This window comes from Oncorhynchus nerka, linkage group LG14 (genome assembly GCF_034236695.1).
Source record: "Oncorhynchus nerka isolate Pitt River linkage group LG14, Oner_Uvic_2.0, whole genome shotgun sequence".
Taxonomy (NCBI): domain Eukaryota; kingdom Metazoa; phylum Chordata; class Actinopteri; order Salmoniformes; family Salmonidae; genus Oncorhynchus; species Oncorhynchus nerka.
The window spans coordinates 31,760,858-31,776,358 of NC_088409.1; the positions used below are offsets into that span (position 1 = coordinate 31,760,858).

The following is a 15,501-nucleotide window of genomic DNA, read 5'->3' on the forward strand; positions in this document are numbered from 1 at the left end:
AAGTGCCTTGGAAATGGGGTATGGTAGTAGGTGCCCGGCGCACCGGGTTGTGTCAAGAACTGCAAGCTGCTGGGTTTTTCACGCGCAACAGTTTCCCGTGTGTATCAATAATGGTCCACCACCCAAAGGACATCCAACCAACTTGACACAACTGTGGGAAGCATTGGAGTCCACATTGGCCAACATCCCTGTAGGGAGTGCAACTCAGTACTAAGAAGGTGTTCCTAATGTTTGGTATACTCAGTGTATAAGCATTCGTGTTTTCTTTCCCCAGGTGACCCTACGTGCAGATAATTGCTGTAGGTACGTTTCTTGGAGACGTAAGAAACTGTACCTACTCTTCGCCAAACACCGCTACATCGCCAAAGTCTTTGCGCTCGTGGTGCGGAATGACATCGCGGACAAGCTGTACTCCCTCAACGACAAGGCGTTCGACAGCCGCGGGTTCCGATATGATCTCCGGTTACCCACCTACTGTCACGTGTCCCCGTTGCCAGAAATAGACCGGACAGATGGGTTCCTACGAGTCCCAGCGCAATATGACCGTGGCCACCGTGGCCGTGTCCCTATAACTATAACAGCACCCGAAGAGACTGACTAGTGACTGGAACGGAACTTTTAAATGTTTGTTTTTCATTAATGGATGTTATTTTTGTCTGTTTGTTATCCTCAAGTCCTTAGGCTATGGATATGGAATAAACTAGTTTACGCATCAACATAGAATACATTGTAGCACATCAAGTAACCATCCACTTGGTTTGCCAGGCATCATGCAATAGGCGCGCGCGTGTGTGTGTGTGTGTGGGGGGGGGGGGGGGGGGGGCTCTGCTGGCCCAGATTACAGTCCAACTCGGGGGTTATGATACGATTTCATTACACACTTTTCAGTTTAATTTCCAGCTCTACCACCACAGTATCTCTCCCTTCTCTCCAAAGTATCCACTCATTCACTCCCTCTCAAGGATTCATATGCATTGAATTGCTTTTAGAAATATGATAAACACTATAGTGAGTGAACGAGTCCACACTTCCTGGAGAAGGGGGAGTGGCTGTGGTAGTACAGCTGGGAAAGGGACTGAGTAGAGTGGAAGGATATCATATGACCACTATGTTGGTGGTAGTACAGCTGGGAAAGGGACTGAGTAGAGTGGAAGGATATCATATCATATGACCACTATGTTGGTGGTAGTACAGCTGGGAAATACACTGAGTAGAGTGAAATGACATCATATCATATGACCACTATGTTGGTGGTAGTACAGCTGGGAAAGACACTGAGTAGAGTGGAATAACATCATATCATATGACCACTATGTTGGTGGTAGTACAGCTGGGAAATACACTGAGTAGAGTGGAATAACATCATATCATATGACCACTATGTTGGTGGTAGTACAGCTGGGAAAGACACTGAGTAGAGTGGAATAACATCATATGACCACTATGTTGGTGGTAGTACAGCTGGGAAAGACACTGAGTAGAGTGGATATGATAGGGTGGATTTTCTCTGCATCAAAATACCAGTGAAATGTTACCCCCTGATTCCTGTTTATGTTTTATAGTGTACTTTACTACCTGTCTGTCTTAAATTGAGACAGTATATTCAATTGCCTTACTGAGTTTTTTTGTCAATATTTGTGTTTAATCATAAAAAAGTATTAACAATGCAATGTGGCCCTATACGTTTTGTATCTCGAATAACTTTGATTAGGCCTGAAACATTTTCTTCGGAGAGCGTGCATTTCTGTGGAGCAGTCAACAGGTGAGTGTCAATCACTTTCTCGCGCTGATCATGGCGCTGACCTTGGTGCTGATCTCATTAATATCTACTCTTGTCAACCTCATCACGCAGCTCATGTCACCTGTGGAGGGTGAAGGGGCACTGTTCAATTAGGGTTACCAACACCTCGAAATACATAACACGATTCACTCGACTGGCTTCATAATATTTTCAAGGAGTTGCTGGCTGCTAGGCTATATTTTCAGTTTTCAAAAAGGGAAGTTTTACCTCCCCCTGTTGGCGTGCCTGGACTTTGCAGGTGCGCAGCGGCGGGATGTGTTGACTGCTGTCCCCTCGCTTCTTGCCCATTTTAGTCAATGCCTGTCAGCACGCTGGAATGTGCGAATCACATTGTGCAGTCCCCCAGCTCGCGAGGACCTTACATTTATAGCTCCTCAATACTTGTCCATTGTATTCTATTCCTGATCGATTGTTGTCAGATTGGTAAGTTACATCTCCCATTCTCTGTTATTTTACTCTGACTGGGGGGTGAAAGGAAAGTTAACGCTCAAACAAATGACGCTATTTCTTAAAACGTCAGCCGGTAGGTCCCGATCATTTTCCACAAGCAGCGTATTGTAGCCGACTAATTTCGCACATTTTCCATGTCAATTCATAATCTATATCTGAGGGACTGGCAGTCAAATATTGTTGCGCGTTGGACGGCAGATCCGCTCAAAACCCAGTTGAGGTTGGTATTTTCCCACACATTTGTTTGCGTGGCTGCAACGTTAACGTGAACCTTTTCAATATCACTCCGGTGCTGTATGGTCGGTATGATGAATTCCCAGGCTATTTACAGTATTAAATCAGTTAGTTGCTGAATCAAATATGAACTTGACAGTGTCAGTAGGCCTATAATAATCTAAAAAGTTATTCTAATGCATTACTACATAAAATAAAACATTTGGAAATACAGTAATCTGTTATGACAATCTATTGAAACCTGAGGATATTGAGATTGTAATAGTGACAAATTGATGTACACTATGAGAACAGCAGCAGTGTGAATTGACATTTCAACTGCAAAAATCTGCTGTTTCTACCACCAATCCTGTAACACTTAACTTGAAAGATAGCAACATAATATATTCATAACATGTACATAACCCATTCATAAGCAGTACATAAACAACCACAACACCTTCCCCAACTCTCTCTAGGTGAGGATCAGGATGTCTGTCTCTCCAGAGATGACCAGTAGCCTGTTCTACACCACCCTGGCCCCCCTGCGGTCAGCAGTCCCTGGGTCTGTACCCGGGGCTGGAGGTGGAGGTCTGGTGATGACCACCATGGAGCCCAACATAACCTTCTGTCAGGAGTGGGAGGAGGCCCACCACCTGCTCTTCCACCTGGGGAACCTGTCTCTCCTCCTGGGCCTGGTCATCCCCACCACCCTGACCCTGCACATGATCCTGCTGCGCCTCATGCTGATGACAGGTGGGTCCATACTGGCCTCTGTTGGCCCAGATTACAGTCCAACTCGGGGGTCATGATACGATTTCATTACACACTTTTCAGTTTAATTTCCAGCTCTACCACCACAGTATTTCTCCCTTCTCTCCAAAGTATCCACTCATTCACTCCCTCTCAAGGATTCATATGCATTGAATTGCTTTTAGAAATATGATAAACACTATAGTGAGTGAACGAGTCCACACTTCCTGGAGAAGGGGGAGTGGCTGTGGTAGTACAGCTGGGAAAGGGACTGAGTAGAGTGGAAGGATATCATATGACCACTATGTTGGTGGTAGTACAGCTGGGAAAGGGACTGAGTAGAGTGAAATGACATCATATTGTGACCACTACAGTATGTTGGTGGTAGTACAACTGGGAAAGACACTGAGTAGGGTGGAATTATATCATATCGTGACCACTATGTTGGTGGTAGTACAACTGGGAAAGACACTGAGTAGAGTGGAATTATATCATATCGTGACCACTACAGTATGTTGGTGGTAGTACAACTGGGAAAAACACTGAGTAGAGTGGAATTATATCATATCGTGACCACTACAGTATGTTGGTGGTAGTACAACTGGGAAAGACACTGAGTAGAGTGGAATTATATCATATCGTGACCACTACAGTATGTTGGTGGTAGTACAACTGGGGAAAGGGACTGAGCAGAGTGGAATGATATCACATCATGTGACCACTATGTTGGTGGTAGTACAGCTGGGGAAAGGGACTGAGCAGAGTGGAATGATATCACATCATGTGACCACTATGTTGGTGGTAGTACAGCTGGGGAAAGGGACTGAGCAGAGTGGAATGATATCACATCATGTGACCACTATGTTGGTGGTAGTACAGCTGGGGAAAGGGACTGAGCAGAGTGGAATGATATCACATCATGTGACCACTATGTTGGTGGTAGTACAACTGGGGAAAGGGACTGAGCAGAGTGGAATGATATCACATCATGTGACTACTATGTTGGTGGTAGTACAGCTGGGGAAAGGGACTGAGCAGAGTGGAATGATATCACATCATGTGACCACTATGTTGGTGGTAGTACAACTGGGGAAAGGGACTGAGCAGAGTGGAATGATATCACATCATGTGACCACTATGTTGGTGGTAGTACAGTTGCCTACTGGAGTTTTCTCAAGTTAGTTGAATAATTTACCGCTATAGGGCAATATGAGGATAAAACTCAACCAATAACAACTCAAGTGTGCTTTATTACTTCCTGTTCCTGTCCCTGACAGGAAGTTGTCTGTTCATCACCTGGGCAACGCTGTACCGGTGTAATCTGGATGTCATGGTGTGGAACGTGGTCTTCCTGCTGGTCAACTTCATGCACTTCTTCTACCTGGTCTACAAACGCAGACCTGTGAGTTCTGCCCCAACACAACACAGTCCAGTTAGAGGCAGACTGTGGTCCATTTATATACCGTACATACATACAGTTTAGAGTAGGTACAAGTTGCCTGGAACAGTTATTTTGATGAGGACTTTTGGAGATGAGTTTTCCATTGTGTCTCTCAGCAGTGAGACAGCCAGTCGAATCCCCCTGGCGTTGGGGCCACTCTGTCTCTCTCTACCTAAATGAGATGCAGGTCTTTCAAATGCACTGCTGCCACCAGGGAACTTTCAGTGTGTAGGGGGCCTTCACATACCTGACCACCTCTCCTCATAACGAGGAAGGACGTTATCTACACATGTATACTGCTGTCCTCTTCACTCCCATGTCTCCACTCCTCCCTCCACCTACTAACACTGAATGACATACATGAGTGAATTATGTCCTATCAATTCAATATCAAGGATGAGTGGAACTAGGTGGCCCTCACTTTATGTTGGCTGCTGTGGTGACATTGTATTAAAGACCCTAAAATATACTTCATGCCTGGTCCTTTATGATACGCCCTGTGGTTATCCACCCTGAATCAGGAGCCTAGCTCAAGTCACGTCAATCATCCATCATAACGCTTTATATTCCCCTCTACCAGCTACAGACAATGAGCTGTAACCGTGCTGTGTCTTCTGTCAGATTAAGATTGACAGGGAGCTGAAGTCAGTGTACAAGCGGATGTTTGAGCCCCTTCACGTGCGCGAGGCCCTGTTCCAGAGACTGACGGGCCAATTCTGCACCATCCAGAGCCTGAAGAAGGGACAGGTGTATGCTGCCGAGGACAAGACCTCTGTGGATGAGCGCCTCAGTATCCTCCTTAAAGGAAAGTAGGTATCACTCTGAGACATCTCCCTGTCACTTATCTACCATGTCATTCCACCCCAGGTTTTCCCTGAATGATGATCACTAATGATAATAATAATGCTCAATAAGGTTTAGCAGTATCTGTGTGCATCTGTGTGCATTTGATCCGTCCATGGTCATCCATGTTGACTATACGTTTTTGCGTGACAGAATGAAGGTGTCATATCGTGGTCATTTCCTCCATAACATCTACACCAACGCCTTCATTGACTCCCCTGAGTTCAGATCAACCCAGATGAACAGAGGAGAAAAATTCCAGGTATATATATAGGTGTTCCTATATAACCCAATTTATCGTTTAACCCATATTCCAGTTCATAGTGTATCCATACTGGGATAAAAACCAAACAACACAAGTACTGTTGGCATGATTAGGTCATGATAGGGCAGGTTTGTTACCGTGACAACCTGTGACTTGTTGATTCATTTACAGGTGACCATCATGGCGGAGGAGAACTGTAAGTTCCTGTGTTGGTCCAGAGAGAGGCTCACCTACTTCCTGGAGTCTGACTACTTCCTGAACGAGGTGTTCAGGTACCTCATTGGCAAAGACATCACCAACAAGCTGTACTCGCTCAACGACCCCACTCTCACTGACAAGGTGGGTTTAGTCACTGTTCAGAAATTGAGACACTGTAGTTTGTATTGTCTACAAACATACACGGATTGTACAAAACATTAGGAACACCTTCCTAATGTTGAGTTGCACCCCCTTTTGCCTTCAGAACAGCCTCAATTCATCAGGGCATGGACTCTATAAGGTGTCGAAAGTGTTCCACAGGGATGCTGGTGTATGTTGACTCCAATGCTTCCCACAGTTGTGTCAAGTTGGCTGAATGTCCTTTGGGTGGTGGACCATTTTTGATACACATGGGCAACTGTGTGTGAAAAACCCAGCAGCATTGCAGTTCTTGACACACTCAAACCGGTGCACCTGGCACCATACCCTGTTCAAAGGCACTTAAATCTTTTGTCTTGTCCATCCACCCTCTGACTGGCACACATACACACAATCCACGTCTCAACTGTCTCAAGTCTTAAAAGTCCTTCTTTAACCTATATCCCTTTCATCTACAATGATTGAAGTGGAGTTAACAAGTGACATCAATAAGGGATCACAACTTTCATCTGGATTCACATGGTCAGTCTATGTCATGGAAAGAGCAGGTGTTCCTAATGTTTTGTACACACAGTGTAATTGTGCTTTGGTCATTAACCTTCCTAAATTATGAAATGTCTCCTTAGATTCAAATAACAATGATTATGTAAGAAATTATTATGATGATGGTGGTGGTGACACCGATGATAACAATGATGACGATAACAATAACGATGACTATGTTTACATGAACAGGCAGCGAAGAAGATGGAGCGTCAGCCCAGCCTGTGCTCCCAGCTTTCTATGATGCAGATGAGGAACAGCATGGGCAGCACCAGTGACACCGGCGACATCCTGAACCAGATCCACCGTGGAGGCTCCAGTGGATCCTCACATCGTAAGTCTCACCACCTCCCATCAAGCTGTGATATTATTGGCCCATCTGTCAGTGTCTAACAACCTGATTAGCTATTGAGTCTGAAAAAGACTGACAGTATCATTCTTGTAATGCCACCTTTTAATAGTGACAAAGTTTCCAGGTCAATAGTAGCTGTTATACAGTCACTTAATTTACTCAAATCATGAGGCATTCTGGGTTGAGTCCGTCTTCATCGTTTACCCCTCATATCTTCTCTGATGTGTGATGTTAACAGTCACTAAATCCTTGTTTATTAGGGGTTTAGCTCCAATCTGACAACATTGTTTACCAAGTGTTGTGTTCTAGTTAGAGTTGTTCTCTGACATTGTTTCTCCTGTCCCCTCCTCCTCCTCCTCCTCTAGCTGTGAATCAAGCCACTCTCTCAGATCACACCTTGCCCTGAAGGGGGTGTAAACCCCCCCCTCCTCCCCTCAAATTCAACTTCCTAATGCCTGAGTCCCAGATCCGGTTGTGCTGTCTTGTCAACTACCATTTGACTTGACAATGACATAGGAGTTGGCAAGACAGTTGAAACAGATCTGGGACTCAGGCTAGTTCATTCCCTCAAACCCAACCCTAAATATTTAACCCTACAGCTCTGCACTGTTGCCTGTTCTAAAACGAGTGATCCCGGGTGTAACGGTTTTCCTCCTGGGAAGGAGAGGCGGACCAAAATGCAACGTGGTTATAATTCATGGTACTTTAATAATGAAACTATACATGAATAAACTACAAACCAAGAACTGTGAAAACCCAAAACAGTCCCGTGTCGTACAAACACTGACACAGGAGACAACACAAACCAGGCTACCTAAATATAGTTCCCAATCAGAGACAATGACTAACACCTGCCTCTGATTGAGAACCATATCAGGCCCAAACACAGAAACAGACAAACAAGACATCCAACATATAATGCCCACTCAGATCACACCCTGACCAAACAAAACATAGAACATACAAAGCAAACTATGGCCAGGGTGTGACACCGGGTAACCTGGTTTGTCGTTAACATCTTCAAAGTTCAGTGTTTAAGAGTAGGACAGCATTCATTCATATCATCCATCCTGTAGTAATAGTGCTGCTGTACAGCTTCTACTGGAACATGTTCAGTATTTAGACATACAAGACACACTTTAACCCCAACAGCTTCTACATTATCCTGTTGCCATTTCCATATCAAATGTAGGGATTGAATAGCAAATGTGAGGGATATGTCTGGAAAAGGATTGAGTGCTTTTGTTTTCTTACCATGTTGATTTAACTTCACACTGTATTCCCTGTCTCCAACACAAACATACACTATGTGAAATTAGGGTCTATCTGTGTATTCTGTCAAATGTGTGGTTGTGATTCTGTTTTGTTGTTAAAGTATTGTCATATGAGTCAGAATGAAGTCTTGTGGAATTTGTGACCTATGACAACCTCGTTTGTGCCACCTTTATGGTGTGTTCGTCTGTGACCATATGGAAACACACACGGTTACATTAAAAAAACACACACACACCTCTTTCCCCACCCTAATCATTGTGTCCTTCTTTCCAGAAAAATCTCCTGGCTCCAACACATCCAAAATGATGAAGCCCATTGAAGAACAACTGGAAAATGACGTCTTTACAGAGTCTGAGCCAGACTCTCCTGTTAAGAAACGCCACACCCACTCGACAGCCATAGAGGTGTAAGATGTGACGTTATCCTACAACAACAGTGCTGACCACCCACCTATATTGTGATCTGATACAGACCCTGGTTAGTTATGGTAGAATAACTTAAACAATAGCTTGAAAAAGGCTTTTACATGATCAAAATATCTATCTACGTGTATCTAGAAAACAAAACTGCACATTTTGGCATCTCACTTTGTCTTGTAGTGTTTGGTATTATTGTGAGTTTGTAGCTGTTGTACTTTTGAAATCCTGTTTGATTGGATGTTGTACAATGCCTTTGCTGTTTATTCCTACACAGTGAGAGTTCAAAAATGTATTACGTGTCACAACCAAAACATTTTAGTGTAAGCACAACCTCTGAGGAAGGGTTCTTTTAAATATTTTACTCCTTGTGTGATAAATTCTCTTATTTATGCACTGAGCTTCTGCACGGTTGTGTGTTGATGAATGTAGAGATCTAACAAGTTAAACCTCCTGGTCAATGCTAACCATTTGAGGCTGTTATGCTGTTTTTTTCACGGCTATAAGCACACAAGCTTGGGATCACTCTTTTATGCCATGATCGTTACCTTATATTAATTACTCAGAGGGAAAAGATGAAAAAGAAATTAACAGAATTGATGCATAGCTCGTAGACCTCTGCTTTTTATCCTCTAGCGCCCCCTAGGAGCTATCAAGAGTACTACCGGTTTATTTTCTCATTCTGAACTCCTGTCACTGTTTAAACCAGGTCAATGTTCAAACTCATTCCATGGAGGGCATGTTTTGGTTTTTCCTTTCAAATAAGATCTAGACAACCAGGTGAGGGAAGTTCTTTACTAATTAGTGACCTTAATTCATCAATCAAGTACGAGGAGCCAAACAGAAACTCGGCCCTTCGTGGAATGAGTTTGACACGTTGTTTAAACCGTCACATCACTGAAAGAACAACCAGACCAAAAGAAGATGTAAGCAACAGGCTTTATTATTTCAGTCAAATAAACCTTTTGAATATGCAGACAAACCATGATTGGTGTAACAAAAAAAATGACGTTGAATACAATGAATGAATAACAGGCCAACAGGAAAACAATACAACAGATATCAGTGCTCTTTCGAGATGTTAAGACAATCTTCTGCTATGGACAAACACTTCATTGTTTTATACAACCACAACACAGAAAATACATACGTACATACACACACAAGCTTTTAGCTTTCTGGGTTGTCTTTGGGGCATATATCTCCGCAATAAATGCTTTGGTTCAGTCTGCATCCACAGGGCTGTCTCAACTATTACAGAAATGTTGCAGAATAGTTGGGGTCAATTCCATTTCCATTCAGGCAGTTCAGGATGACAACTGAAATTTAAATTCCATTTGACCTAATTGCTTTCCAAATGGAATTGGAATTTTAGTTTCCAAACTGAACTGACTGAATTGAAATGGACCTCTACCCTGTTACAGAACCATGAGATAGCGATTCACTGTTGCTTATCTGTTATGAATTGATCATTAATACACACAATTAGATATGATCCATAAAAGGTTAAAACAATATCAGTAGTTCCATCAATCTCTGAGGATCACACATAACAGAGGATAAAACACGTACTTCACTGAGGTGTTAAAGTTGCCATATAAACTAAACATATGACTAAATAATACCTTTTTTTGGCAGATGAGTTTGACAGAAACCCCAGTTCCATATGTCCAGCAGTGATTTGATATACACTGACTGTACAACACATTTCTTACATAATCATCGTTATTTGAATCGAAGGAGAAAGTCATAACTTAGAAGGATAGTGACCAAATCACAATTACACTGAGTGTACAAAACATTAGGAACCCCTGCTCTTTCCATGACAGACTGACCAGGTAAATCCAGATGAAAGCTATGATCCCGTATTGATTTAACTTGTTAAATCCACTTCAATCAGTGTAGATGAAGGGTAGGAGACAGTTTTAATTAGGATTTTTAAGTCTTGAGACAAATGAGACATGAATGGTGTATGTGTGGCCTTCAGAGGGTGAAAGGGAAAGACAACAGATTGAAGTGCCTTTGAATGGTGTATGTGTGGCATTCAGAGGGTGAAGGGGAAAGACAACAGATTGAAGTGCCTTTGAATGGAGTATGGTAGTATGTGCCAGGTGCATCTGTGTCAAGAACTGCAACACTGTTGGGTTTTTCCCGCTCAACAGTTTCCCGTGTGTATCAAGAATGGTCCACCACCCAATGGACATCCAGCCAACTTGACACAACTGTGGGAAACATTGGAGTCAACATGGGCCAGCATCCCTGTGGAAGGCTTTCGACACCAGTCCATGCCCCGATGAACTGAGGCTGTTCTGCAGATAAAAGGGTGGTGGGGTGGTGCAACTCAATATTAGGAAGGTGTTCTTAATGTTTTGTACACTCTGTGAATAAGGCCCGTGTGTAGGATTTCAGTTTGGTCCTTTGTCTAAGTGGTGTGACCAACGAATGCTAAGACAAACAGAAACCATAATGGAAACAGAATATAAATGACCAGAACTGACCACTAGATGGTGGTATGCACTTACAATAACACACAGGTTCACACAGATGTGGCCATGTCCATTTACAATGTAACATGGACATAATAACAGTATGTATACCTAGAACTCAGAGGTAGTTACTAAGATCAGTACATAAGGCTATAGAGTCAAACATTAACTCAATATCACATGATTTGCTTAAAACAAAAACACATTTAGTTCTATGATGATGATTCCCCTCAAAATGAAAAGTAAACTTTTTGGTAAGTTCCCTGAGAACATTCTTCCTCCTGTGAGAAAATATAAAATTTGAGTCCTCCAGGGATCTAGTTTGGTTCGTGCTAATGTTTGATTGTATATACGATCTATGAGTATAACACGTATTCACTGTCAGTAAACATAGTAGAGCCTAGACGTTCAATTCATAGCTGCATTACAGAACATATCTGGGCGTTGCTTCATGCAGTATCGTGCCCTTCAGTCACGCAGTCAAAGGATTGAAGGCAAACATTTCACCCCATTGATTATTTGTCATCTTAAACTTCCTACTAAGGTGATTCGATTAGATTAAGTTTGATTTGTCAACACACATTAAGAAGTGACTGCTCCGCTGACACACTGAGAATCCCATTTCACAGTCAGTCAGTGCAGCTGTACCCTGTGGGAGAGAGAGTACTGTATGGTCATGATATATGATGTGGGTAAAGTTAGAAGAAACATAAATCATGTCTCCTTATAAATGCATTCAACATACATCTTAATATTTACATTGAGTATTCTTATTGATGAGGATGAATGAGACCATGAGGAGGCATACTACTTCTTCACTGCCCTGAACAGACAAATGATCATGTTAGCATTGGTTTAGTTAGAAACAGTTTCCCAGGCACAGATCTAGTCTAGCCCTGGACTAAAAAGGTTTAATCTTTGTCCGGCAAACCGGGCCTAAGAGGTATGATTGGGTTTGGGTGTCTTTGGCTACCGTCTGATGGAAAAACGCACAGAGAAAACAAAGGCTTCGAACCGCCCTGTGTAGTTCTCCAAAATAGAGAAAGAAAATCTAAGAAATACTTCCCGTTGGAACAGGTGAATGGTGAATGGTGAATCCAGGTGAATGGTGAATCCAGGTGAATGGTGAATCCAGGTGAATGGGCAATACAGGTGAATCCAGGTGAATGGGCAATACAGGTGAATCCAGGTGAATGGGCAATACAGGTGAATCCAGGTGAATGGTGAATCCAGGTGAATGGGCAATACAGGTGAATCCAGGTGAATCCAGGTGAATGGTGAATCCAGGTGAATGGGCAATACAGGTGAATCTAGGTGAATGATGAATACAGGTGAATGGGCAATACAGGTGAATGGTGAATCCAGGTGAATCCAGGTGAATCCAGGTGAATGGGCAATACAGGTAAATGGTGAATCCAGGTGAATGGGCAATACAGGTGAATGGTGAATCCAGGTGAATGGGCAATACAGGTGAATGGTGAATCCAGGTGAATGGGCAATACAGGTGAATGGTGAATCCAGGTGAATGGTGAATCCAGGTGAATGGTGAATCCAGGTGAATGGGCAATACAGGTGAATCCAGGTGAATGGTGAATACAGGTGAATGGGCAATACAGGTGAATGGTGAATCCAGGTGAATGGTGAATCCAGGTGAATGGTGAATCCAGGTGAATCCATGTGAATGGGCAATACAGGTGAATGGTGAATACAGGTGAATGGTGAATCCAGGTGAATGGTGAATCCAGGTGAATGGTGAATCCAGGTGAATGGTGAATCCAGGTGAATCCAGGTGAATGGGCAATACAGGTGAATGGTGAATCCAGGTGAATGGTGAATCCAGGTGAATCCAGGTGAATGGGCAATACAGGTGAATGGTGAATCCAGGTGAATGGTTTATCCAGGTGAATGGGCAATACAGGTGAATGGTGAATCCAGGTGAATGGTGAATCCAGGTGAATGGTGAATCCAGGTGAATGGTTTATCCAGGTGAATGGGCAATACAGGTGAATGGTGAATCCAGGTGAATGGTTTATCCAGGTGAATGGGCAATACAGGTGAATGGTGAATCCAGGTGAATGGGCAATACAGGTGAATGGTGAATCCAGGTGAATGGTGAATCCAGGTGAATCCAGGTGAATGGGCAATACAGGTGAATGGTGAATCCAGGTGAATGGTGAATCCAGGTGAATGGTGAATCCAGGTGAATCCGGGTGAATGGGCAATACAGGTGAATGGTGAATCCAGGTGAATGGTGAATCCAGGTGAATCCAGGTGAATGGGCAATACAGGTGAATGGTGAATCCAGGTGAATGGTTTATCCAGGTGAATGGGCAATACAGGTGAATGGTGAATCCAGGTGAATGCTTTATCCAGGTGAATGGGCAATACAGGTGAATGGTGAATCCAGGTGAATGGTGAATCCAGGTGAATCCAGGTGAATGGGCAATACAGGTGAATGGTGAATCCAGGTGAATGGTGAATACAGGTGAATCCAGGTGAATGGGCAATACAGGTGAATGGTGAATCCAGGTGAATGGTGAATCCAGGTGAATCCAGGTGAATGGGCAATACAGGTGAATCCAGGTGAATGGTGAATGGTGAATCCAGGTGAATGGTGAATCCAGGTGAATGGTGAATCCAGGTGAATGGTTTATCCAGGTGAATGGGCAATACAGGTGAATGGTGAATCCAGGTGAATGGTTTATCCAGGTGAATGGGCAATACAGGTGAATGGTGAATCCAGGTGAATGGTGAATCCAGGTGAATCCAGGTGAATGGGCAATACAGGTGAATGGTGAATCCAGGTGAATGGTGAATCCAGGTGAATGGGCAATACAGGTGAATGGTGAATCCAGGTGAATGGTGAATCCAGGTGAATGGTTTATCCAGGTGAATGGGCAATACAGGTGAATGGTGAATCCAGGTGAATGGTGAATCCAGGTGAATCCAGGTGAATGGGCAATACAGGTGAATGGTGAATCCAGGTGAATGGTGAATCCAGGTGAATGGGCAATACAGGTGAATGGTGAATCCAGGTGAATGGTGAATCCAGGTGAATGGTGAATGGTGAATCCAGGTGAATGGTGAATCCAGGTGAATGGTGAATCCAGGTGAATGGTTTATCCAGGTGAATGGGCAATACAGGTGAATGGTGAATCCAGGTGAATGGTTTATCCAGGTGAATGGGCAATACAGGTGAATGGTGAATCCAGGTGAATGGTGAATCCAGGTGAATCCAGGTGAATGGGCAATACAGGTGAATGGTGAATCCAGGTGAATGGTGAATCCAGGTGAATGGGCAATACAGGTGAATGGTGAATCCAGGTGAATGGTGAATCCAGGTGAATGGTTTATCCAGGTGAATGGGCAATACAGGTGAATGGTGAATCCAGGTGAATGGTGAATCCAGGTGAATCCAGGTGAATGGGCAATACAGGTGAATGGTGAATCCAGGTGAATGGTGAATCCAGGTGAATGGGCAATACAGGTGAATCCAGGTGAATGGGCAATACAGGTGAATCCAGGTGAATGGTGAATCCAGGTGAATGGTCAATACAGGTGAATGGTGAATCCAGGTGAATGGTCAATACAGGTGAATCCAGGTGAATGGGCAATACAGGTGAATGGTGAATCCAGGTGAATGGTGAATCCAGGTGAATGGGCAATACAGGTGAATCCAGGTGAATGGGCAATACAGGTGAATCCAGGTGAATGGTGAATCCAGGTGAATGGTGAATCCAGGTGAATGGTCAATACAGGTGAATCCAGGTGAATGGTCAATCCAGGTGAATCCAGGTGAATGGTGAATCCAGGTGAATGGTGAATCCAGGTGAATGGGCAATGCAGGTGAATGGTCAATCCAGGTGAATGGTCAATCCAGGTGAATGGTCAATACAGGTGAATCCAGGTGAATGGTCAATCCAGGTGAATCCAGGTGAATGGTGAATCCAGGTGAATGGTGAATCCAGGTGAATCCAGATGAATTTGAACAGACTGAGCTTTGGGACAATAGAGTTCAGATGAGGTAAATTATCAAAAAAGAAAGAACAAGATTGCTTTGGCTGTTTGTGTGTCAGTCCCATTCCTAGTTGTCTTCTTATTGCAATTGATAGTAGAGTAGATGTCAATGAACCTGACTGAGTGATGGATACACAAGGGTGACTGACCATCCCTACCAGTCTGAGGTAGATGAGGCTGAATCTGGCCCCGGAGGTAGCTAAGAGTATAGGTCTATCTATGTGGAGATGGTTTGAGTTGGCCCAGGAGGTAGCTAAGAGTATAGGTCTATCTATGTGGAGATGGTTTG

The 15,501-nt window shown here is 43.5% G+C and overlaps 1 protein-coding gene across 3 annotated transcripts in view; it reads left to right on the forward strand.

Annotated features, from left to right (window-relative positions):
• The window catches only part of LOC115140897 (blood vessel epicardial substance-like), an 11,031-nt gene extending 1,091 nt beyond the window's left edge, over positions 1-9,940 (forward strand). For 2 of the 3 annotated variants that reach the window (XM_065027994.1, XM_065027995.1), the window contains exons 3-9: positions 2,944-3,220; positions 4,495-4,619; positions 5,280-5,467; positions 5,655-5,763; positions 5,938-6,105; positions 6,859-7,000; positions 8,567-9,940. In XM_065027994.1, coding sequence (XP_064884066.1) covers positions 2,944-3,220; positions 4,495-4,619; positions 5,280-5,467; positions 5,655-5,763; positions 5,938-6,105; positions 6,859-7,000; positions 8,567-8,703 — 1,146 coding nt within the window. In that variant the 3' untranslated portion in view covers positions 8,704-9,940. Of the gene's footprint in view, positions 1-2,102; positions 2,225-2,943; positions 3,221-4,494; positions 4,620-5,279; positions 5,468-5,654; positions 5,764-5,937; positions 6,106-6,858; positions 7,001-8,566 lie in introns of those variants that run through there. The other variant, XM_029679350.2, reaches the window with a different exon arrangement.
• The last annotated feature ends 5,561 nt before the right edge of the window (positions 9,941-15,501 follow it).